The following is a 24,092-nucleotide window of genomic DNA, read 5'->3' as shown; positions in this document are numbered from 1 at the left end:
CAAATGAGCGAAAAGGCTGATCTCTCTTTTCGCTTTATGGAGGAGAGACACACCACCCCAAAGTGACGAATAAGTCAGACAAGAACGGCACAGGCTGGAAAGAAGAACGTGCTGGGGCTGAAGAAGGTTCCCTCCCTCTGAACATTTGTGTGACAGATTTCCCTCCTCCTCCTCACTCCCGGGACCGTGTACAGTTGCTAAATGTTCACCTTAATAATGTATTTTTTTTTTAAGTTGTTTTATTACTGTAGAAAATCCTCAGCCTTGTCACATTTCGTTTGAGCTCGGCGAATTATCTAAATTGTAAAATACCTTGACGCTAGCCGCCAAACACCCTCTTGTTTCACCCGGAGGTATTTTCTGAACGTACCCGACAAAATGTACGGTCCTGCGCACAGGGCTACAACCCGGAAATAAACCAGGGAGACTTTTTTTTTGGCATATGCGCTGGGAAAGCAGCTCCATAGGAATGAACGGAGCCAAAGGGGCGGTGCTCTATCCAGATTTTATCATACATCCATGCGCCCTCCGTACTAGGAAGTGCGGAGAAATGGATGTGCCTTTTTAAGCTGAGTTGGCTCCTGTCAAATCTGTGGATTTATTTATTTTTTCTTGTTGTTTATCCGACCCGAGGTCGATTGCTGACTAAACACGGAGTGATAACACACGCCTCGTCCTTAAAATGCCCCGGAGAAAGGTAAGGCAGCTGCAAACTGCAGCTCGGGCACGCAACAACATAACGTCATAGCTAATGTTAGCCGATGTGGAGGCAACAGTAAGTTGTGTGTGTGGGGTGAAAGCGTGTGTGTGCAAGATGCCGCTAACGGGTTTTATAAGTGCGATTGTTATCACCATCACAGGTAGAAAACGCTGCCACTGTGTTTTTTGCTAAAAGCTAGGCTAACTCATGTTTATTAGTGAGTTGTAGGATGGATCAGTTCACAAGCCTACAAAGGGGGCGGGGGGCTTTTGAGTGTGTGGGCTAAGCGACTCGAGGTTCGATTTCTATGAGCCGAGTGACAGACGCTGAGCTGGAGTTAGAGTAAGGCCAGTAAACGGCAGCTTTGAGAAGGAGAGCCGAAAAGGAAGGAACTTGCTGTTCTTGTTCGATGCGAGAATGAGGCGAAGCGTCCGAACCAAAACAACGCTGTTATTGGTCCAGATCTGGAAAGCGCTGCGTTCATTGGCTCGTCTTTCACAAGCCCAGCCCTCTTTTTAATCTCATTGGTCGTATGCAAATAGTGTGTTCGGCTCGTTGTAAAGTTGTCAAATTCGCTCTCATTCAATGGGCGCTCGTGCTGCGCGCTATACATGCAATTCTCCTTTTGCTACGAGTATCGAAAGTGATTTTTATTTGTTTTATTTTGCACACATTATTCCTGCAATATTATTCCACAAAGTTTTCTTCAGTATCTTTTTTGACAACAACCCCAGTAATCAATATTAATTCATTTATTTGACAGGGAGTCTGTGTATGTTGAGGAACATCGTTAAGATGAGTCTTTAAAGTGACTGTGGTCAAAAGTGTCATACATTTATACATGTATATAGATAATATACAGCAGTGCACTTCCTTATTGCCAAGTAGTAGAACATTGTGTTATTTACGTCTCCTCACAGTCCCCCTCTAGTGGTGGCTTTGGTGCCACTGCCATCAAGCCCACGTGAGGCCTTGTAAATAAATAAACCAATAAATATATATGTGTGTGTAGTTAAAAAACAGAAATAGCTCAAATGGCTGCCTGTTAAGTAATTTATGGCCTTTTTTCCCCCCACTTCTTTTTAACAAAAAGGTGGTTTTATTGGTTTAATTTTTAATAATCACCTGCAAGGAAACAAAATATATTGAATGTCAACATATTTTTGTCACAGATTTCCTGTGTGCATATTGTTGCAGTAGATTCTGTCATATACACAATAGGCAGCCTTTATAGTGGCTTCAGTGACATGTAAATGATATGTTGGCTCCTGCTCTCTTTACCCCACCCCCACCTCACTGGATTTTGGTCTCTGTAGTGTAGTGGGTGAGTGAGGCCCCCCCTTAAAATCCTCTGCTGGCAGCATCATCACCCCCTCTCTTTCCGGCCATCATTTGGATAACAACATCACTGGGACATTTCCTATGGTTTGACTGATTTGTTTGGGCTCTTTTGGAATGAACAGATAGTTGACCCATGGGGGTGATGGGGGGGACTGACGCGGCGGTTGCACCCAGGAATTTGCGGTGAACTGACACAATAGAAGCGGTGATGTGATGTGATGTCGGCTTTCACTGACGCGCTCGTGTAAATAGGTGTGGGTGCAGAGGGGATGTGAAACGCGCCGTGTACCTCCCTCACTATGGGATCTTTGTTGAATTATCCGCTGGTAAAAAAAAAAAACACACGTAAACACCACAGATTTACACTCAAACTAATTTACTTTACACTTTAAAAATCCTTGATTTGTTGTGAAGTGACGCACGACTGTTTTGTTGTTGTTGTTTCCAGAGGACCGCAGGCAGCAGCTCAGACGGAACTGAGGACTCGGATTTTTCCGCCGACCTCGAGCACGCCGAAGTCCCCGAGAACGCGCACAGACGCAGCAGCACGCGCCTGACCCGCGCGTCACTGCGCCTCAGTCGGAGCTCACAAGGTAAACACGGGCAGTTTAAAAAAAAAAAAAAATCAAAAATCACTTTAAAAGTCATATAAACAGAGTGCACACACACACACCATTACACAAAGTGTAAAGTAATATCAATTATATATATATATATTTTTAATTTAAACTTTTTTTAAATTATTTAAGAAGTAAAAAGCAAAACATGTCAATAGAGAATGTAGCTGAAACACGTAACAACAATATAAATAAACACAAATACATGTATAATATGCTATGTAATAAAAGTGAGTTTTTAGAAGGAAAACAAGTAGTATGATCATGAAATGAATCCCAACGGCTCAATTCCTTTTTAAAAAGCATGTGAACTGATGAATTAACTATTAAAATAGTAGATAATTGATTCTTTCAGCCTTAATTGAGGTAGCCAGTCGGTATGGGAATCTTTGGGAGGCTCACGATTCGATTCAATTCCGATTCTTATTATGGCATCAAAACAATACAGTTTGTATAAGATAATGTGATAATGACAAACGGTAACATTTATTCATTCAAAACAAATAAAAACTTACTTACTGTACAAAAAAATAAATTGCATAAATAAAAGCTTAGGCTAGCTGCCTTTTTCTCCCAGAAGTTACAAAAATAAAATCTACACAAATAACACAAACTGGTGTTTTGTGTGGTTTTTCAAAATAGAAACTTCAAAAAGAAAAGAAAAGAAAAATAAACAAATACATATATATATATATATTTTTTTTTTTCAAAAATCGATTTTTGAAGTTTATGAATCGATTCAGAATCATGGATGATTAGAATCGTGCTTCCTATGTGAATCGATTTCCCCCCCCACCCAAGTAGCCAGTGACAGGCAGCTGGGATTGGTGTTATTATGGTCTATTTTGGCATGATGGCAGAATTCCATCTGTGGCCTTTGTAAGTTTGGTTTGTTGTAGAAAAAGTAAAGGGCTTTACAGTCTAGTCAAGAAAGCATGGGTGACCCTTTCACATCCAACCGACAGCACCTGATATGTGGCCAACATTTCTGGAATCACAGGGATAGAAAATAATAAATACATTACATGTAGGTTATAGCAATAGGAATATTAGCATTTCACATCCGTCATAGTTCACGCAGTTCAACTCAAATTGTAATTGTTTTGTCCATATTTACAAACCAGTTCAACTCAAGAGGCTGCAGGGTGCTCTGTGCTTAACCCTGAATGAGGAAAAACTGCCCTAAACAACTTAAGGAAATGACACTAGTTTATTTTACTTACGAGGTACGAGGTTTTCAGACTTTCTAAAAACCTGTTTATGAAAATGAAATGTTCAGTTTTATTGCAAAAAAAGGAACAAAATCCATTAGAGCCATTAACCTTTCACACATTGGATAATTGCACTAGTTTATTTTGCCATTAATGCAACTCCAGTGTATTCAGACAGCCGTTCATTGGCTCTACTTATTTTGCTATAAACTTTAGAAAATTTACAAGTACCGTTTTCCTGCCACGGCTATAATCAAACCTATTTATTACAGAGCAGTTTGGTTGTTCTGCTCTTGACCTGTGGTGAACTTTCTTCTTTTTAATCATACAATTTATCCCCACATAATTTTTTTTCCCTCTTACCAACTGTTGTTATGTATGGAAGCGTATTGTTACCACACATACAAAAAAGTGGGGTGCTCAGTATTACGCTATAACGAGAAACTATTACGTTATAACGAGAAACTATCATGTTATTTCAGGATAAGATGTCATGACGTTACAATGAGAAAACATCTTATCTCGAAATAACGTGATAGTTTCTCATTATAACTTAATAGTTTTTTTTGAAAAAACGCAGTAGTTTCTCGAAATAACGTAATAGTTTCTCGAAATAATTTATTAGTTTCTAGAAATAACATGATAGTTTCTCATTATAACGTAAAAGTTTCTCGAAAATAACATGATAGTTTCTCGAAATAACGTAATAGTTTCTCGAAATAACGTAATAGTTTCTTGAAATAACGTGATAGTTTCTTGAAATAATGTGATAGTTTCTCGTTATAAGAGAAAATAATCTTATCTCAAAAAAACGTGATAGTTTCTCGTTATAATGTAATAGTTTCTCGTTATAATAGAAAATAATCTTATCTCGAAATAACGTGATAGTTTCTCGTTATAAGAGAAATTAATCTTATCTCGAAATAACGTAATAGTTTCTTGAAATAACGTGATAGTTTCTTGAAATAATGTGATAGTTTCTCATTATAATAGAAAATAATCTTATCTCGAGATAACGTGATAGTTTCTCGTTATAAGAGAAATTAATCTTATCTCGAAATAATGTGATAGTTTCTCGTTATAAAGCAATAGTTTCTCGCTATAACGTGATCGTATCTCGAAATAATGTGATAGTTTCTCATTATAACGTAATAGTTTCTCGAAATAAGGTAATAGTTTCTCTTTATAACTTGATCGTTTCCCGTTATAATGGGAAAACATCTTATCTCGAAATAACGTGATAGTTTCTTGCTATAACGTTATAGTTTCTCAAAATAACGTGATAGTTTCTCGTAATAACGTGATAGTTTCTCGTTATAACGAGAAAACATCTTATCTCGAAAATAACATGATAGTTTCTCATTATAACGTAATAGCTTCTCTATATAACGTAATACTGAGCACCCCACTTTTTTGTATGTGTGCCAGCAATACGCTTCCGTAGTTACGTGTAAGTTTACTTTATATGAGGAAAGAAACTCTAATCCGGCCCCCTCACCTCACCAGTGCAGCACCAGCCATAATGCATGGTCAGTGATGAAGCATGAATGGGTTCAGACAGCCTGGCCTCCCCCCACCACAGAGACACAAACACCCCCTGTGTGACCTCTTTCTGCTGTGCCAGAAGGGATTTACTACAGAGAAAGAAAGGCTGACTCTGTTTCCTCCTTGTCTTGTCGCTGAGGGAAGTTGGCCGGGGAAGTCGGCCAAGTCCTCACCGAGGAAAAAAGGTGGATTCAGAGGTTCAATCCTCTTTTCTCTGGCAGAATTAGTCTCTTCAGGATCATTGAGGCCATTCACAACAAGTAACATCTTTCTTTTCTTTCCATTTTTGCTTAGAGTTGCTCAGAATACACAGGTTTATTATCTAGCTTTTCAGCTACATTGCTGCAATAATTAGGCGTTGTGATTAGAAATTCATTCAGGATTTCACCATAGTGCTGCTCAGATATTTAAGGTTGTTTTACAGATTAATTGTGCGGCCTTAGCTGCAACTAACAGTTACTTTTATGATCACTTTATCAGCTTATGGTATTAAATGCTTGATGCTTGTTGTGCGTAAGACACCAAAGGGCAGTAAATTCAGAAGCTGGGACAAAGAAATGCCATTGATTTTCATAATAATAGTATTTTTTTTGTCAAGTGACAAAAAGAAACTACTTGGATTAATAAACAAACATGGTGTATGATATAATACATGGATTTTTCACGTCAGATTTGTTTCCTTTTTATGTTTTAAAACTGCAATTGACTTGTTTTTTTTAAATCTTTCCCTTAGAGGCAAATATCCTTTCAAATAATTATTTTTATTGTTATTGTTTATCGATCTTTTTGACATATTGCTGAGCCCTACCTCCACAGGGAGGCTGTAGTTCAGTGGTAGAGCCTTCCAACTGGAAGGTCAGGGGTTAGATCCCAGGCTCCTTTAGTCAAAATTTGTCCTTGGGCAAGACAAGTTTATCCTGAGTGGAAATCAGAGGTGGAAAGTAAAGAAATACATTTACTCAAGTTACTATATTGAATACTTTTTTTGTGTATTTTGTATTTTACAAAATTGTACAATTTAAAATCAGGATTTTGTATTTTACTTGAGTATGTATTGACTCAACTTTATAAATCCTATCCGTTACTGAGTAAAAATAAAAATTCAGCACAAGGAAGACCTACAGGGGGGAAATATACACCAGAGCCAGACGAATGATGATGTGATTAGCACCAGTACTGGCGCGTGAACATAGAGGGCGCTACGCCAAAAGTGATGTAATATCCTGTGTCGCGCCGGGCGCATGAGCTCCAAAATAGTTTTGGACCCCTTGTAATATTTCTACTACCCTCACACCCCACGCAAAGTAACTTTTACTTAAAGTACATTTCAAATGAACTACTTTTTACTTGTACTTGAGTACATTTTCAGATGACTACTTTTACTTCTACTTGAGTAATATTTCATCAAAGTATTAGTACTTTTACTTGAGTACAATATTTTAGTACTTTTTCCCACCTCTGGCGCAAACCGAGAGAAAAGCAAGGCGCTGTATAAATACCGAACATTCACCATCTTCCACTGCAGAACACTTCAAACTAATGGGGAAACTGAATATTTGTTATGTTATTGTTTGTAAGTGTTGTACGATGAAGTGCTCTTCTCCTCTCCCTCTCAGATAACTGCAGTTCTCCAACAGCTGTGGCCCCTGATGAAGGTCCCGATTCAGCAGCAGAGGCAGCAGCAGCAGCAGCATCGGCGGCGGCGGCGGCTGCGGCAGCAGTGGCAGCATCCGTCTTCTCCTCTGGGCGCCGGATCACACGCAGCCAACAGGGGGCGACAAACGCCGCAGCCAAAAGATACCCACTGCGTCAGAGTAGGTCATCTGGCTCAGACACTGAGGGTAATGGTGAGCGCTGCAAGCCCAGTAGTTTCGTATATTACGTTTTACAACGAGGTTATTAACGTTTGCGTAGAGGCTCGACGTCTGTATTCACTCACGGAGGGAAAAAAACGTGATTTAATAGGCGAGAAGGAAAAGAGTGAACCTGGTGAATGAAGGAAGCAGAGAGAGGAAAAAAGAGTTGAAAAGAAGAAATTACGATGGAAATTAAATTCTAATGAAAAGGAGGAGATAGAGGAAGGGCTTCTGTCTGTGCTTTCATTCATTCAGCAGCGCTGTCTGTGATCACAGTGTGTTCCTGATTATAAAGTGTCAGGAAACATCCAGGGCTTAGTCAATGGAAGACTCTGAGTCTGTTAAAGCAGACGTTTTTTTTAAATCATTTGTTACCTTAACTGTGAGTCTCATTGTGAAAATATATGATATTATAGTAAATAATGATTTATAGACATCATAGATACTATATATTTTTTTAACTATGTCAATACTAATGCAAAAGAAATGCAAAGCTTTTGAAAGTACAGACCATAGTTGAAGGCATAGTTTGATGCCAAAATAGCATTATTATTTTCCCCTCAAGTCAGGGGTCTCAAACTGGCGGCCCGGGGGCCACATGCGGCCCCCCAATCGATTACATGCGGCCCCCCACTAAATATCATGTTAAAATGAAAAATGGCCCATGACATCACCGTCTTTTAAACACACGTTTGCTAGAAATGTTAATGTTTTTATAACAGTAATAATAAGACATTTGGTCATAATGATCCCATTATTAAATGTATCATATACAACATTCAATTACCTATACAGTATAAATACACTTGTTAGGGCCCAATCCACGAAGGGCAGTGACCAAAACGGCTCCTGACACATAATGCGCCTTTAAAGTTGTGTTGGTCGTCAAGACTTTTAAATATTTCCATTTTTACCTTTTGTTTGCTGACGTTGCGACGTTGGTGAGGTTTTAGGACGTTGCGCAATTTGAAAGAAGCATAGGTGTGCTATTTCAGTCTCCCTGAGCTATAACACCAGTCTTATGCCGCAGTAGCATCAGTCTTTACTATTGAATTTCTCTGCTGGCAGCCACTGTTGGAGGGTGTTAACTGCATTTGTATGTGGCCGCACTGACAGCCTTACAGAGATTTCCCTCAGGATAGACTTGTTACGACGGATAGGCTCGATTATTTTTTTTTTACCACCGCGTCGTCACCTGCCGTTAACGCGTATCTTTGCAGAGCTGAATATAAATGGCGTGACATTTGTTTACACCTGTATCTGTGTCCACTGTGCATCAGTGTTTACACGACACAAGTTATGTGGACAAATGTGTCCCAGATTAGCTTGACAAAAAAAAGAGGAGACGAATGTCGTATATTTTGTTAGGTGGCCAACGTCACATGAGCAGAAACATTTCCAACACTTGAAATCCATATCTGTCGTCAAGATGATGGACTATTTCATTTAATTTTGTCTTTAAATGTTTCTGCTGTAACTTCTGGGTCAAGGGTCATGTTTTTTTCATTTGATTTTGTGCATTTTCACAGATTACTTTGTCACTTTTACTCACTGCCATTTGCTGTGCGTTCTCCTGCCTGAGCTCTGGAGGCTATGGAGGGCAGTATAATACGAGACGAAAAGTGATCCCTAGCATACATATTATGCAAAATCAACTTTTTAATCGTTTTAATACTTGTATTTCGGACTCTGGAGGCCCTATGAGTCGGCAAAGTGTGAAAAAAGATGACTCTGTCATGTTTTTGTGGTCCTCCTCAGTCTAAGTACAGGAGATAAAACAGGCGATGTTGACTTCCGCACCGTATCTGACGTCAGAATTGGAATTGTTGTCCGCTTTGTCCCTAAAAAAAGGGGGAGGGAGGGAGGGCAAGAGCATCCGGAAGAGCGGAAGTCAGCAAAGTTTTTCTATTCTTGGCTGCACAGTGCAGCACAGAGTTCTACACAAACTTCCAGCCTCAGAGGATTTACATTTTATATATGACGGCAATGTGCCGGCTTTTCCAAATGCTAACTGCTGTTAGCTGCCGGAGCCTCAGTGACGCTGACATAGTTTCCTGTGTCTCATTTGCATATTTAAAGAGACAGGCACTTAAAACCGAACGTTCTGAACGGGGCTGTTTTGGCAGGGTGATTGAACTGCTGTGGTGCTTCATCCTGTAAGGTATTTTGAGCAAAGCATGTCACAGACATGTTCATTAGGACACCAGGGAACTAGGTTAACTTGGAAAAATAGGGTATAATATGTCTACTTAGTAATCAGATCACAGTGCGCCTTGTGGATTCGGCCTCACAAAATGTATGTCAGGCTTATAGAGATGTAAAGTTGACAATAATCGTCTTTTTTTTTTTTTTTTTTTTTTAATTGGCCCAGCAGACCTAAAGCAGGGGGAGGACCGGGACGAGACCCCTCCCCGCACTCCGACAGGCAACGCCCCGTCCTCGGAGTCCGACATTGAGGTTTCCAGCCCGAGCAACGACCTCGTGTCTTCCAGCAATGACGTCGTAGTGTCGCAAGAGGAGGACGAGAGACTGGCCAAGGAGCTGTCGCTCAAGGAGGCCGCCGCCCACGACCTCTCCCACCGGCCCAAGCGACGGCGCTTCCATGAAAGCTACAACTTCAACATGAAGTGTCCCACGCCTGGCTGCAACTCACTGGGTGGGGGCAAAAAAAAACAAAAAAACACACAACATGCATGTCTGTAACTCTCTTTCTCCCTGTTCACATGTTCCCTTCTTTTTTTCCTCTCAGGTCATCTAACGGGGAGACATGAGAGACATTTCTCTATATCTGGATGTCCTCTCTACCACAACTTGTCTGTTGACGAGTGCAAGGTACACACACACACAGACAGAAAAATAAACTATGCGACTACAGTGTTTAATGTAATCACCTAGTTTAAGTTTTTCTAAATGCAACACATCATTTTTCTTCAGTCCATTTTCAAACTATTGTTAAATGCGCCATATGTAAGAATGTGGCCGAAAACAGTTACTACACTCAAATTTAAAATACCGAGGTCTTTCAGGTTTCTTGGTTGCCATTGTAGCTCAGACATAACTGGCAACCCGTGGTTGCTCGGCAGCAGAGACTCTCTACTGACTGCAATGATTGGTAGACGGCGGTAGGTGGCGCCACATGCCAAAACATAATTTCAAAACAACATATTTTTTCTGTACTGTTGTTGTTGGTGAGTTCAGTTTGTTATATGAACATTATTCCTGAGTCTCTGTGACATATTAGGAGGATTTTATGGCCAGTTGCTTTAGATTTATTACATAATGCACCTTTAAGCTCATGAGTCAAATCAAGAGTCTTTAGCACACTGTCCAGTCGGGGACAGATATTGGTACCAATATGTATTTATATTTGTGTACCTTGGTATTGACCAATGAGCAACTGGCATTACATTAATACCACTTCTTGATACCCGTCCTGAGTGGATGAAACCTAAAGGAACCCAACAGACTCGAACTGAAATAGTAAAGCTGTAAACACTTCAGGGATGCGGGGGCGGGTCGCTGTGATGTTTCTGCTGCAGGCTTGCTTTGCGAAATAGTGGTAGACGAGACGGTGTTGATGTTTTGTTTCCTTCACAGGGCAAGGCATCGACGCGCGACAAACAGGCCGAGGAAAGGACGCTGTCACACCGCCAGGACGAGAACAGACATTCCACGAGAAGCCAGGTAACTAACGCGCAACACAAACACACTCCAGCGCTTCACACGGTGATGCATACTCGCACCTGAACACACAAACAGGTACTCGCACTCAAAGCTGAATACTGTAGCGCTTCCTTGATTTCTTCCTTTACAGTTTATTTGTTTTTTGCAAGATCTTAAAAAGGCATTCTTAAAATCAGAACACAGTCACGTACATGAATGTTATGAAATGTATATACCCACGATAACGTAAGAAATAAGTGTACATATCCAAGATATGTAATGCCACATAATCGCAATCAATTGTAGCCCTACAATTAAGGCAAGGATGGGTTTTAAGGACAATATTTATGTGGGAGTGATCAGCATTATGTATATTTAGACACACTATATACTATATTTACTATATATAAATAGTAAATATGAAGTAATCTGACTTTTTTGTTGAATCAAAGATAGACTTTGACTTTGACTGTTACAAGTTTCTAGCTTCTTGACACAACACAATTTTGATGTGCTAATCTGTAATCTGTGGGTTTAGGGACATAATCATATTAAGGTTTAAGTTGGGTTGGGTCATATATTGGCTGAACTTTTCATTTTATACTATTACTACTATAAAATAGTATAAACTGCAATGTCATATAATGTCTAAAGTGTAAAGACCTATATAGATTAGAAAACTGTGTCATCAACATACAGTACCGTTCAAAAGTTTATTCATCAAAAGAGTTGCAAAATGAATAGAAAATATAGTCGAGACATTGACAAGATGCACAAGGGTTTTCTAATCATCCAATAGTCTTCTAACGCCATTAGCAAACACAATGTACCATTAAAACACTGGAAATGGGCCTCTATACACCTATGTTAATATTCCATTAAAAACCAGACGTTTGCAGCTAGAATAGTCGTTTACCACATTAACAATGTATAGAGTGTATTTCTGATTCATTTAATGTTATATTCATTGGAAAAAAAGTGCCTTTCCTTCAAAAATAAGGACATTTCTAAGTGAGCCCAAACTTTTGAACGGTAGTGTATGAATGGAACAGGATCACATAAAAGCGGTCCGAGTATAGATCCCTGTGGGACTCCGAAAGCTGTCACCCTTCACATTCACATTCATAATCAAAACAGCTCAATGAGATATTGTGTCTTCATACACCGTCACAGGCTCCAACAGATCGTCAGCTGCGCTACAAGGAGAAGGTGACTGAGCTGAGGAGGAAGAGGAACTCTGGCCTCAACAAGGAACAGAAGGACAAGCACATGGTATGTGGGTGAGAAACGGAAATACGGAGGCAACACTGTACGTCTAAAATCCATTTCCCCACACGTTACATTCTCAGAGCCTTTCTTTTGCCCTTTATTCACGTCCAGGAGCACCGTCAAAGCCACGGGACGAGCCGGGAGCCACTGCTGGAGAACATCACCAGTGACTACGACCTTGAGCTGTTCAGGAAAGCGCAGGCACGTGCATCGGACGACCTTGTAAGAGAGAAAACTCATCGTCATCCTCCCCCCGTTACTCTTCTCTCCTCCCCTCTTCTGTTTTGTCCCCCTCTTTTCTGCCTTCTCCTTTTCTCAGTTTCAGTCTGAAAAAAAAAAAAATCCCTTTCCCCTGCAGCCAAAGGAGGAGTCTGACATATCTTTGGTAGTTGGGACAATCGCTTCCCGTTGTTCTGTTTTTCTTTCTGCGTCTGTGTTTGTGGGCTCTTCTCAGATGAGAAAAACATTGCTGTTTTCAGCCATGCTTCACATAAACGGTTGTTTTAGCCTCAAATACGTACAGGACAAATGACCTTTTAATTTGACAAATAAACAAATGGTTCAAATAAAACCTATCTCAAAGACATGACGCATAAGGCAAATCGTAAGTGATCATTTTTTTCTATTTCACTTTCTTCTAAGATATATGCCATTTAACTATTATTTGTACTTTTGTACATTCTTATCTAATTCTTAAGCCTTTTTTATGTTTGTTTCTCATTCTGAACATCCTTGTCTTGCTTTATTTTTTCCCTTTTTCAACGATCGGTTTCCTCCACTGAGGTGTGATCTTTGACTCAATCGATCTTTTTCTCCGCATAATTGAGATATTCTCTTCTCCCTTCCCTTGTTCCCCTCCACCTGTTTGCCTGCCCTCTCTTCTTTTTCCTTTTTTATGTCTTTTCATCTCCCCCCCCCACCTCCACCCTCTGTCCCTCCTGTCCTGGCTCATACAGGATAAACTGCGTCTGTCCGGTCAGGTGTCAGAGGGCAGCAACATGATAAAGACCATCCTGTTCGGCCGCTACGAGCTGGACACCTGGTACCACTCTCCGTATCCTGAGGAGTACGCCCGCCTGGGGAGGCTCTACATGTGCGAGTTCTGCCTCAAGTACATGAAGAGCCAGACCATTCTGCGTAGGCACATGGTGAGGCGACCACATTTTGGAGGGTGTGTGAGGGAAATTATCTGCTGTTGGTGAGGAATAAAATAGAGAACTTCTGCCGGCCGACAAGTTTTTGTTTTCATTGCAAGGAAAAGGTCAATCTTCACAGGAGTGATGCTAGTTGGAGAAAGACCCAGAGTTTTGTGAGCCCTCCACAGTTATACCTGAGCAACTCCCCTTTCGCATTCCTCCAATAGACAAAGTCTGCCTTTCCAGGCGGTGTTTTGACACCTCTTTGTCTACTGTAGGTATTGGGGAGCCGACTCCCTACGGATGTTGTAGGAAAGTCTCAGTTCAGGCTAGAGGCAATACACAATACACAAAAGACCTGGTATTCTGTGTTCGGCAGGTATAGGGTGATGGGCAGTTGTAGCTCTGAGACAGAGAAATCTAATTTACCATTACAAGGGTCAGGATTTATTACAGTTCCTACTGGTCCTACACTACCGTTCGAAAGTTTGGGGTCACATAGACATTTTTTTTTTCAATGAATATAACATTAAATGAATCAGAAATACACTCTATACATTGTTAACGTGGTAAATGACTATTCTAGCTGTAAACGTCTGGTTTTAATGGAATATGTACATAGGTGTATAGAGGCCCATTTCCAGTGTTCTAATGGTACATTGTGTTTGCTAATGGCGTTTGAACGCTATTGGATGATTAGAAAACCCTTGTGCAATGATGTTAGCACAGCTGAAAACAGTTTTGCTGGTTCTTTGACAAAAGGGCAAAGTTATTATTTGGAATTAAAAATCCTTATTTCTAATCTTGTCAATGTCTTGACTATATTTTCTATTCATTTTGCAACTCTTTTGATGAATAAAAGTGTGACTTTTAATGGAAAACACAACAAAAAAAAGAACAGGTGACCCCAAAATGTTGAACGGTAGTGTATATTTACCCCTTTGCACATCCAGCGTTGGAGTAGTTAAAATGCAGAGGGAGTCAAACCCCTCTCTGTGTTTGATTACAGTAGGACAAAGTAGTGAATCGTTTTCAAATCAAAATCATCTTCCAGTTTGTGCTTGTTCACCTTCACATTTTAAATCTATCAGAGTGAAGTGTCAACTGAAGTTTGACTTGAAATAATGTAGAACGTCTCTTTTTACGTTCACTTTGTTGCAGTTCAAGTTAAAGATGCTTAAAACCTTTTTTAAGCAGTGATAGTTAATCTATAATAAATAAACCAGAAGAAAATGAGAGCTATCAGTCAGCGATGGCGAAGCATTAAAGTGATTCTTGGCTATTGCCTCAATTCAAACAGTAACCTCTCTATCCCTGCGCCTAAGGAGATTCATTGATTTATTTCTAGTCCACACAGACTCTATTTAGATAAACTTCATAACTTTGACGCTCTCATAGCGTTCCAATAATGTGATGTGATGGATGGGTGAAGACTGACTTGTGGGCTTTGTTTTCCCCCTTCCTTGGCTTTGCTGCATAAAGGCGAAGTGTGTGTGGAAGCATCCTCCGGGTGACGAGATCTACAGAAAAGGGAACATCTCGGTGTTTGAGGTGGATGGAAAGAAGAATAAGGTACGACGGATCTGCATAAGTCACTCTGACCTTATTCTAAAACGTCCGGGAATCACGTTCTCTATGTGTTCTGTCTGTGTTATTGCTTGATTCAACTTGACAAGTCCAGAATTACTAGTTTAAAGGCGCCATATGTAAGAATGTGGCCAAAAACGGTTAAGACATTCAAATTCAAAATACAGAGGTCTTTTAGGTTTCCTTTTCTGACGTAACTGGCAACCCATGGTTGCTCGGCAGCTGAGACTCTACTAACTGCAATTATTGGTAGACGGCGGCAGGTGGCGCCACATGCCAAAACATGATTTCAAAACAAAAACATGATTTGCAGTCTGCAAAAGATTTGTTTTAATGCAAATATTTTGTCTGTACTGTTGTTGTTGGTGAGTTCAGTTTGTTACATGAACATTATTCCTGAGTCTCTGTGACATATTAGGAGGATTTTATGGCCAGTTGATTTAGATTTATTACATAATGCACCTTTAAGTCCAGTAAAATCTTAAAAATTAATGCTAATTGTACTGGAAACCAAAGAAAACGGAATTCAGTGACTATGGTTAGGACAGGTTCTTACACGAGTCCTCTCGTCAATGTATACGCTGTGTTTCTGGCTGTATTTGATGTGACGATCTGCTTTGCACTCTGCAGTCTCACCTGTAGGTGTCACTGCAGCTCACACACTCGACTCACTTTTAACGGGACAAAAACTACGGCAACTGTGCGAGTGAGTTTAAACCGCGAGCCGTCGGGACGGCGTCGTCAAAGTCGTAATGTCCGTGATTTCCCGTTTCCCCCGTTCTCGCAGATTTACTGCCAGAACCTGTGTTTGCTGGCCAAACTCTTCCTGGATCACAAGACCCTGTATTACGACGTGGAACCTTTCCTCTTCTACGTCATGACTGAGGCGGACAACACGGGCTGCCACTTAGTCGGATACTTCTCTAAGGTAAATGGGACATGTCATGCATCTATGGCACATTTACGTCAAACTCAAGGCCCGGGGGCCAGATGTGGCCCGCCACGTCATTTTATGTGGTCCCGCGAGTGATTCATTGGTCTCAAAAATCTGTGTTAAAATAGGTTAATGCTGCTTTAAGGCGTGCGTTGACCATAAACTACATTTCCCACAATGCATGGCGATTGCGTTACCCACAAAGTGACGGCATTATATTTGGTTACATTTAGTTACATTTATTCTCTATGACAGTTACATCTGGCCCTTTGAGGGTAACCATTATGCTGATGTGGTCCTCAGTGAAAATGAGTTTGACAGCCCTGATCTACGGCGAAGAACCCAAAATACACATTGATTTTCAGATGCTTCGGTGTCATGTTTGTCCATTAAGGACAGGTTGGTTTAATTTTCACAGCAAATCTATAGGTTAAAAAATTAACCCTGGTTCTTGGAACAACATGTAGCTGCCCTCATGTCGACCTCTGCTGGACCGCACACTAATTACTCCAGACGGTCTCTTTTAAATGACTGAAAATCAATCTGTGTCAAAAGCAAGTGACTTTTTCTTGTCTTTATTTTCTCCCTCTCTCTCTGCAGGAGAAGAACTCTTTCCTGAACTACAACGTCTCCTGTATCCTCACTATGCCGCAGTACATGAGGCAGGGCTATGGCAAAATGCTCATAGACTTCAGTGAGTACACACACACACACACACAATGTGTGATCTTGTATGTGTTTTTGTTTGTTTTATTCAAAAAACAACAACAAAAACACGTTCCTGTGATTTATCTATTGCTGCCATTGATTTGTTGTTCTTTTGCCAGTTTATATTTCTTCAAGTAAGCTCCTCTTCGTATTATTTTGAGTTTTTCTGCATAGACCATATTTCACAAAGTGGACATAGGCTTCTTGTTACAAAACAAGCTCCTGTTTTGAAACCTTGTGGTCGGCGATTTGTCCAGTGCCATGTCAGTTTTTAAAACCAGGCTTTCACAGGTGTCGCCTAAAAACCTAAAGCTAGCGATTGAGTCCAATAACTCCTTAAAGTTTTCCTATAGACTTCCATTCAAACTATGTTGATAACTACGACGTTGCCTAGCTTCCTTCTTCTGGATTTAACCATCCATTACTGTTTCCTTTCCTTTCTTCCTGTCCTCCTGCTTGTCCTGATTTATTAAAGCGGAACTAGACCGGAAGTTCCTATTATCGCTGTTTTTTTTGGTGTGTATCTGCGTCATTACCTTGTTTATGAAGCCTGATGGTTCGAAACAAACAGTTCAGCCATTGCTGAGAACGTTGTGTTTTATTGTAATCTCGGGGCTCAACGAGATCACTGAAAATCCCGTACTAGTTACGTAAGCAGCGGTTCTCCTGAACAACCGATCGTCCTCCTCCGGGCACTAGTCCGGGCACATCCGGTTACGTACATTGAACCGCAGAAGAAGAATAACGTCCGTTGTGGAGGTGTTTCACGAGCAACAGTGTCTTCTGACTCTGTGTCTGACTCCGGTTTAAAGTCATAAAAGGGACTGCGGCGGGGGGTCGTGACGAAGCTATTTTTAAACACTGTTAAAACAATGTTTTGATAATGAGGAGCAGTGCATCCGCCGTTCCAGAGGGGGTCGCTGCGCTTCTGAGAACGGATGTGCTGGATAGTACTGGCCAATCACAAGACTCTGTCTTCTGGGAGTGAAAGTTCACTCTGAAACATCGCGGCTGAAAAACACTGTCAGAAAAGAGGATTTCTATCGGCTAGTTCACAGAAACTAGGAGGTTTTTGACCATAAAAACAAGTTAATATATGTAAGTAGACCTCCATAACTAACATATATGTGCAACAGGACCACTCTGTGTGACCTTTAAATGAAGTCCTGTCCCGATTGTCCTTCCAGGTTACCTGCTGTCCAAGGTGGAGGAGAAGGTGGGGTCACCTGAGCGTCCTCTGTCTGACTTGGGCCTCATCAGCTACCGTAGTTACTGGAAGGAAGTGCTTCTGCGTTACCTGAACAATTTCCAAGGCAAGGAGATCTCCATCAAAGGTGAGGAACATCTCAGAGAGTGAGAGAGATGTCGGTGGAACAGTGGTCCATTCAGTCAATTCAATTCAATCTATTTATTACACTCTTAGAAATAAGGGTTCCAAAAGGGTCCTTCTACAAGGACTGAGGTTCTACCTGGAACCATTTGCTTCTGAAAAACCCTTTCTCCGAAGAAAGGGTTTTTCAAGGGTTCTTGGTAACACTAATGGTTCCAGTAAGAACCATTTTGATACAGAGAACCCTTTAAAACCCCTTTCCTGAATAAAGGGTGTTAAAAGGGTAATTGGTGGAACCCTCCAAAAGGGTTCCAGGTGGAACCTTTATAAAAAAGGTTCTACCTGGAGCCAAAAAGGGTTCTCCTATGAGGACAAGCGGAAGAACCTTATATGGTTCTACTTAGTACTTTTATTTCTAAGAGTGTACCATCGAAGTCGAGCTGTAAATAATCTGTGTAATATCATGAGGGAAGTCTGTGGACCGTACCAAAACCAAAATATGATCACGCACAACATGATTCTATTATTATAAACACAATGATTGATCTCAAATTAAATCTCTCCCATTAAACCCAGTGAAAGAGCTCGGACTGCAGTGCCTCGATGCCTTCAACTTCATTTTATTCTCTGATAATTTTTTTTGTTGCCGTTCTTTTCATTTACGCTATTTAAACCCTGAGATGATAATGAGCGTCATCAGTGAGTAGAGTGGGCTGTGTGTGTGTGTGTTGACTGCCTGTGTTTGACAAAAGCCCTGGGAATCCTGTGTGTGTGTGTGTGTCTGTGTGTGTCACACCAAGTCAGTGTTACGCTGATAAACGAAGGCAGATGTTCACACATGTTAAAAGTCATGCAGAACTAGGCCAATCCCTAAAAAAACACCACACTCACATCCGTTTTGTTTAGTTCTTGTGCGACTGCAATGAAAACAAAAAGGAGGAGTTTACTTATGCAGAATTTTCAAAGCGATGTGAGACACTCGTCGTTTTTACTTTTGAATTGAACAAAGTCCTGATGTGCTCACAAAAACGTTTTCTTAAGCAGTTTGATGCAATAAACGTTTTGTATTTTAATGCCATGTGTCTGCTTAGACAAAACGTACTAAAATTAATTTTTTATATTGTTATATTGTTTTTTTGTTAAGGAAGAACCTCATAAAGGGACGGAAACAGGATTTTATTTTTAGTTACTGGCGCAATTCAAAAACCTTTATGTGATTAGCGCTGGGCACGTTAGCGCCGTTAAACGGCCGTTAACAGCGTCAACGTTAGCGCACGTTAACGGGTGGCGACTCCATGACGACTGACCGGAAAAAGACGGCACGCGATGTCATGTTTATGCGCCACAGCAACGGAGTCCAGGCACCGCTAACCAGTTGGCTCCGTTAGCTGCATTAGCTCCTTTAGCGCCGTTAGCGCGCCCTACTGTCGAACTGGCGCGGTCTGTTTTTTAAACATAAAAGAGCAGCGCTACAAATAACCAGCGTACCTGTGTACTGCGTATGTGTGCGTCTGTTTTTAAAAGTTTAGCGTTACTTTAGAGACTCATTTTAAAGGTGCATTATGTAATAAATCTAAATCAACTGGCCATAAAATCCTCCTAATATGTCACAGAGACTCAGGAATAATGTTCATATAACAAACTGAACTCGCCAACAACAACAGCACAGACAAAATATTTGCATTAAAAAATATATTTTGCAGACTGCAAATCATGTTTATGTTTTGAACCTACCGCCGTCTACCAATCATTGCAGTCAGTAGAGTCTCAGCTACCGAGCAACCACGGGGTGCCAGTTACGTCAGAAAACGAAACCTAAAAGATTTCGGTATTTTGAATTTGAATGTAGTAACCGTTTTTGGCCACATTCTTACATGTGGCACCTTTAACAATCTTGAGTCACGCAAACATAACGTCACACGGCGTTAACGTGCCCAGCGATATTTGCGATATATAAAAAAACAACTAAAGCCTATTACTATTTGCTAAACAGCAAATAATAGAGTAATACAACTCTCCACTCTATCATTTCCATGCTTCATTCATGTTTTTAAACATGTCTGCTTGCTGTTTTCATCCCTAGAATATGTTTTTAACTCACACAATGATAGAAAAGACTCAAACTATTCTCCACCATTCAGCTATTGTGGCTCTGCCGTTCTCTATTGCTTTAGTCATTTAGATTAGTTTCGACAAAACAGATGTGACGTGTGCCTCAGAAAGAGCGTGAATCATTGAATATGTTCATAATTAACCTCCGGTCTCGTAGCATTGAATACTTTTTTCACCTGTAAAGAAAACAACACTGATGCAGCTGCTCTTATCCGTCTTCTATTCTTAAATCTAAAAACGATGGCGCACACATTAAAAAGGTCAAACCACTGCTGTGTTATTGTGATAGTAAATCTACGTTATGAACATCTCTATGATTTATACTTGTTGTTGTTGTTGTTGTTGTTGTTTTTTAATCTCTTGTTGTCTAATGAGAGTAGTTTAGCCGCACTAATCTACGGCCTCTGGAGCAGCAGCAGAATCGGCCAAAAGTGAAATACCTGCACTATATTTTGGACTGGCTCGATGGATTTTGTCCTTGCAGGTGTGGTAATTAGTGCGCTTAAAGCGAGAGATAATATTGTTTTTTCAAATGTAAAAATCCTTTTACAGCCTGTTGTGTCTTGCTGCTGCTGGGTTTTACAAGGTGCAATATGCACATGAACAATAAGGACAGTACTTTTCTGTGACGTCGATCACTCTTCAGCCTCGCTGTAGCGGCTCCTTCTATGTTTTTCACACTTTTTTGTCAAGATGAAGGCATAACTGAAAGTGTTTTGATGTTTAATCCGTCTCATCGAGTTGAAAAACCTTCCCCCGAAAGCCATTAAAATAATGTGTACATGAAGAAGTACACATTTGGAGTTAGATTCATCTTTAGATTCATGTACTTAAGCCAGCCAGGTTTTCTCAGACATAAACTACATAAAATCGTTTTTTTTATTTCATTTCCAAGTCGTTTTTTCGACACTTTAGAGGTTTGGTATCAACTTGCGATAAACTGCAGTTCTTTAAATAGCGTATATATGTGTAAAAAAAAAAGCTTTACGCACAATTTCGTCTCCATCTTAAGGATCAAATGCGGCTCCAGATTAATTTTATTTGGTTGAAGAAGGAGGAGACAAAAATGGCTCTTTTCATTCAAAAGGTTGCAGACCACTGACCTAGAGTAACCACCTCCACTGCCCTTTTCTTTATATTGTTTAGAGCCTGAATGACTGAAATACTGACAAATATGCTGACGATAGTACAGAGCAAAGCTAACTATTACTTTAAAGGTGCCATATGTAAGAATGTGGCCAAAAACAGTTACTACATTCAAATTCAAAATACCGAGATCTTTTAGGTTTCGTTTTTTGACGTAACTGGCAACCCGCGGTTGCTCGTCAGCTGAGACTCTACTCACTGCAATGATTGGCAGACGGCCGTAGGTGGCGCCACATGCCAAAACATGATTTCAAAACATAAACATGATTTGCAGTCTGCAAATATTTTGTCTGTACTGTTGTTGTTGGTGAGTTCAGTTTGTTATATGAACATTATTCCTGAGTCTCTGTGACATATTAGGAGGATTTAATGGCTTTAGTTGCTTTGGATTTATTACATAATGCACCTTTAAAATAAACAATAAAATAATACGAAAGTCCTCTGATCCTGTGAACTGTGGTCTGGACTCTTGTGTTCACAGAGATCAGTCAGGAGACGGCGGTGAACCCTGTGGATATCGTTAGCACGCTGCAGTCCCTGCAAATGCTCAAATACTGGAAGGGGAAGCACTTGGTGTTAAAGAGACAGGTAAGTGATCTGTTTGTTTTTAAATGTCACAGTTTCCAGTTATAGTTGACAAGTTTATGAAATTGGTCTGAAGTGAGTTATTTTTTGTCGGTGTATATTACATCATTTATTGCCTGCTGTACCTGATCCCTATGGCTCCCTAATGATTGGGTTAATTGGACACTAAATAAAAACACACATCCAGTGGACTCCTAGTGTCGGCCCCAAGCCCAGACAAAATGGGAAGATCAATCTCTGCCAGATCTAATATGCAGATAAGTTAACAACTCTAAATAAACTGTATTACATACACTACCGTTCAAAAGTTTGGGGTCACTTAGAAATGTCCTTATTTTTGAAGGAAAAGCACTTTTTTTTCCAATTAATATATCATTGAGCTGTTCTGATTATGATTATGTGAAATCTGTGAATGTGAAGGATGACGGCATTCGGAGTCCCACAGGGATCTATACTCGGACCGCTTTTATGTAATCCTGTTCCATTCATACACTACCGTTCAAAAGTTTGGGCTCACTTAGAAATGTCCTTATTTTTGAAGGAAAAGCACTTTTTTTTTTATGAATATAACATTAAATGAATCATAAATACACTCTATACATTGTTAATGTGGTAAACGACTATTCTAGCTGCAAACGTCTGGTTTTTAATGGAATATTAACATAGGTGTATAGAGGCCCATTTCCAGTCTTCTAATGGCACATTGTGTTTGCTAATGGCGTTAGAATTAGATGATTAGAAAACCCTTGTGCAATGATGTTAGCATCTTGTCAATGTCTCGACTATATTTTCTATTCATTTTGCAACTCTTTTGATGAATAAAAGTGTGACTTTTCATGGAAAACGCAACAAAATTGTACAGGTGAGCCCAAACTTTTCTACGGTACCGCGTTCTCTTCATTGTAATAAGCAGCCGAGATGTGTTTTCTTCCTTCCTGTAGGACCTCATCGATGACTGGAAGGCCAAGGAGACCAAACGGGGCAACAGCAAGACAATTGACCCCACAGCCTTAAAATGGACACCGCCTAAAGGGACGTAGAGAAGCTAACCTTTCACACTCCAAACACCTTAAAACACACTTCAACACAGTCACACTCCCTCCCTCTCTCTGTACACCGGCATGCTCACACACCCTGAGCCTAAACCCACACACACACACACACACACACATATGCGTACACACTCTTGTACAAACTGTTTTCAACAGCTCCTGCCTATCATCATGCATTTATAGAGTCAGATATTACCCCCGGGTTTCAAGCAGTCACTGTCATGGCTTGGATAAAATGACTCCACATCAACTTAATGTGAATTTAAACTGGAAGAAAAATGCAAGCCGAGCTACCTGTAAACATAGAAGTCATGGTTTTGATTTACTTGAAGCAATAAGGAAAGAATGTAGGTCATTCACGTCATACCAGTTGATTTCCCACTGCTATTTACTTCCAATACTCACTTTAAAGTCCAGGGTGTAAGGATAAGTGACGTCTGATGTTTGTAATACATATTACCGACACCATAGGTGAGTGACGTTCACTGTTATTGTTTAAATACAAAGGTCAAATCAACAAACAGCGTGAATACAATATAAAAATGCCGCAGTAGGAGTCGGTGACGTCAAGCTGTTGATGATAACCTCCTCCTCAGAACCTATTTGTTTTCTGTAAAAAAGTGAGAGTAATTGCGCGTCGTCGGCGGCGCGCCTCTTCTCAGACACTCGATTAGCACAGATCGCCACACACACACACACACACACACACACACACACACACACACACACAGACACGCTCGCTAATCCAATCTGCAGTCATCCAGGTACCTGAACCTGTGGCGACAGCAGCTGCTCTGACTCATGCCGCCAAACTCTGCGGTCGACGCAGACCAGCTGGACGTGATTAAAGACGACCGGCAAGACCGCCGCTCAAACTCTGTCAAGTAGCGCGTCGAAAACCTCAGTTCATCACCCAGGTCACATGACTACAGTGAAGTCGCACAGAACTGGATTTCATGAAAGAAAATCAGATATAAATATATATAAAAAGATATTATTCACTTATCCCTGCGAATCGGTGCTAGTATTTCAGATGTTATATATGAGGTTCTATGGCAAGCCGTTTTAACATTTAATAGCTAGACTGGATATGTATTACAGATATCTGTAATTCAGTTCTTCCTCGTCAAAAAGAGCATTTCAGATATCCACAATGATATTCTGGATATCTAGAATGAACATTCTGAATATCTGCAACATTATTCTTACTAGGAAAAACTCCCATTTCAGAAATCTTTAATCCAATTGTTACTATTCATAATTCCATTTTAAAGGTAATTGTAATGAATCTCATTTGTCT

At 40.4% G+C, this 24,092-nt stretch overlaps 1 protein-coding gene across 1 annotated transcript; it reads left to right on the top strand.

Annotated features, from left to right (window-relative positions):
• Positions 1 to 604: 604 nt before the first annotated feature.
• On the top strand, positions 605 to 22,869 carry LOC310932635 (histone acetyltransferase KAT7-like). Its single transcript, XM_083895965.1, has 15 exons — positions 605 to 697; positions 2,490 to 2,634; positions 7,031 to 7,261; positions 9,645 to 9,926; positions 10,020 to 10,102; positions 10,868 to 10,954; positions 12,107 to 12,205; positions 12,314 to 12,424; positions 13,159 to 13,350; positions 14,821 to 14,910; positions 15,713 to 15,853; positions 16,460 to 16,553; positions 17,755 to 17,901; positions 21,637 to 21,743; positions 22,682 to 22,869. The coding sequence occupies exons 1-15, from the start codon at positions 683 to 685 to the stop codon at positions 22,778 to 22,780; spliced, it is 1,923 nt and encodes a 640-aa protein (XP_083752091.1). The 5' UTR covers positions 605 to 682; the 3' UTR covers positions 22,781 to 22,869.
• Positions 22,870 to 24,092: the final 1,223 nt, after the last annotated feature.

The sequence above is a fragment of the Microchirus variegatus genome, assembly GCF_963457635.1.
Source record: "Microchirus variegatus genome assembly, chromosome: 10".
Taxonomy (NCBI): Eukaryota; Metazoa; Chordata; class Actinopteri; order Pleuronectiformes; family Soleidae; genus Microchirus; species Microchirus variegatus.
The sequence above is the reverse complement of the archived record's forward strand: the minus strand, read 5'-3'. Positions and strand labels throughout refer to the sequence as shown.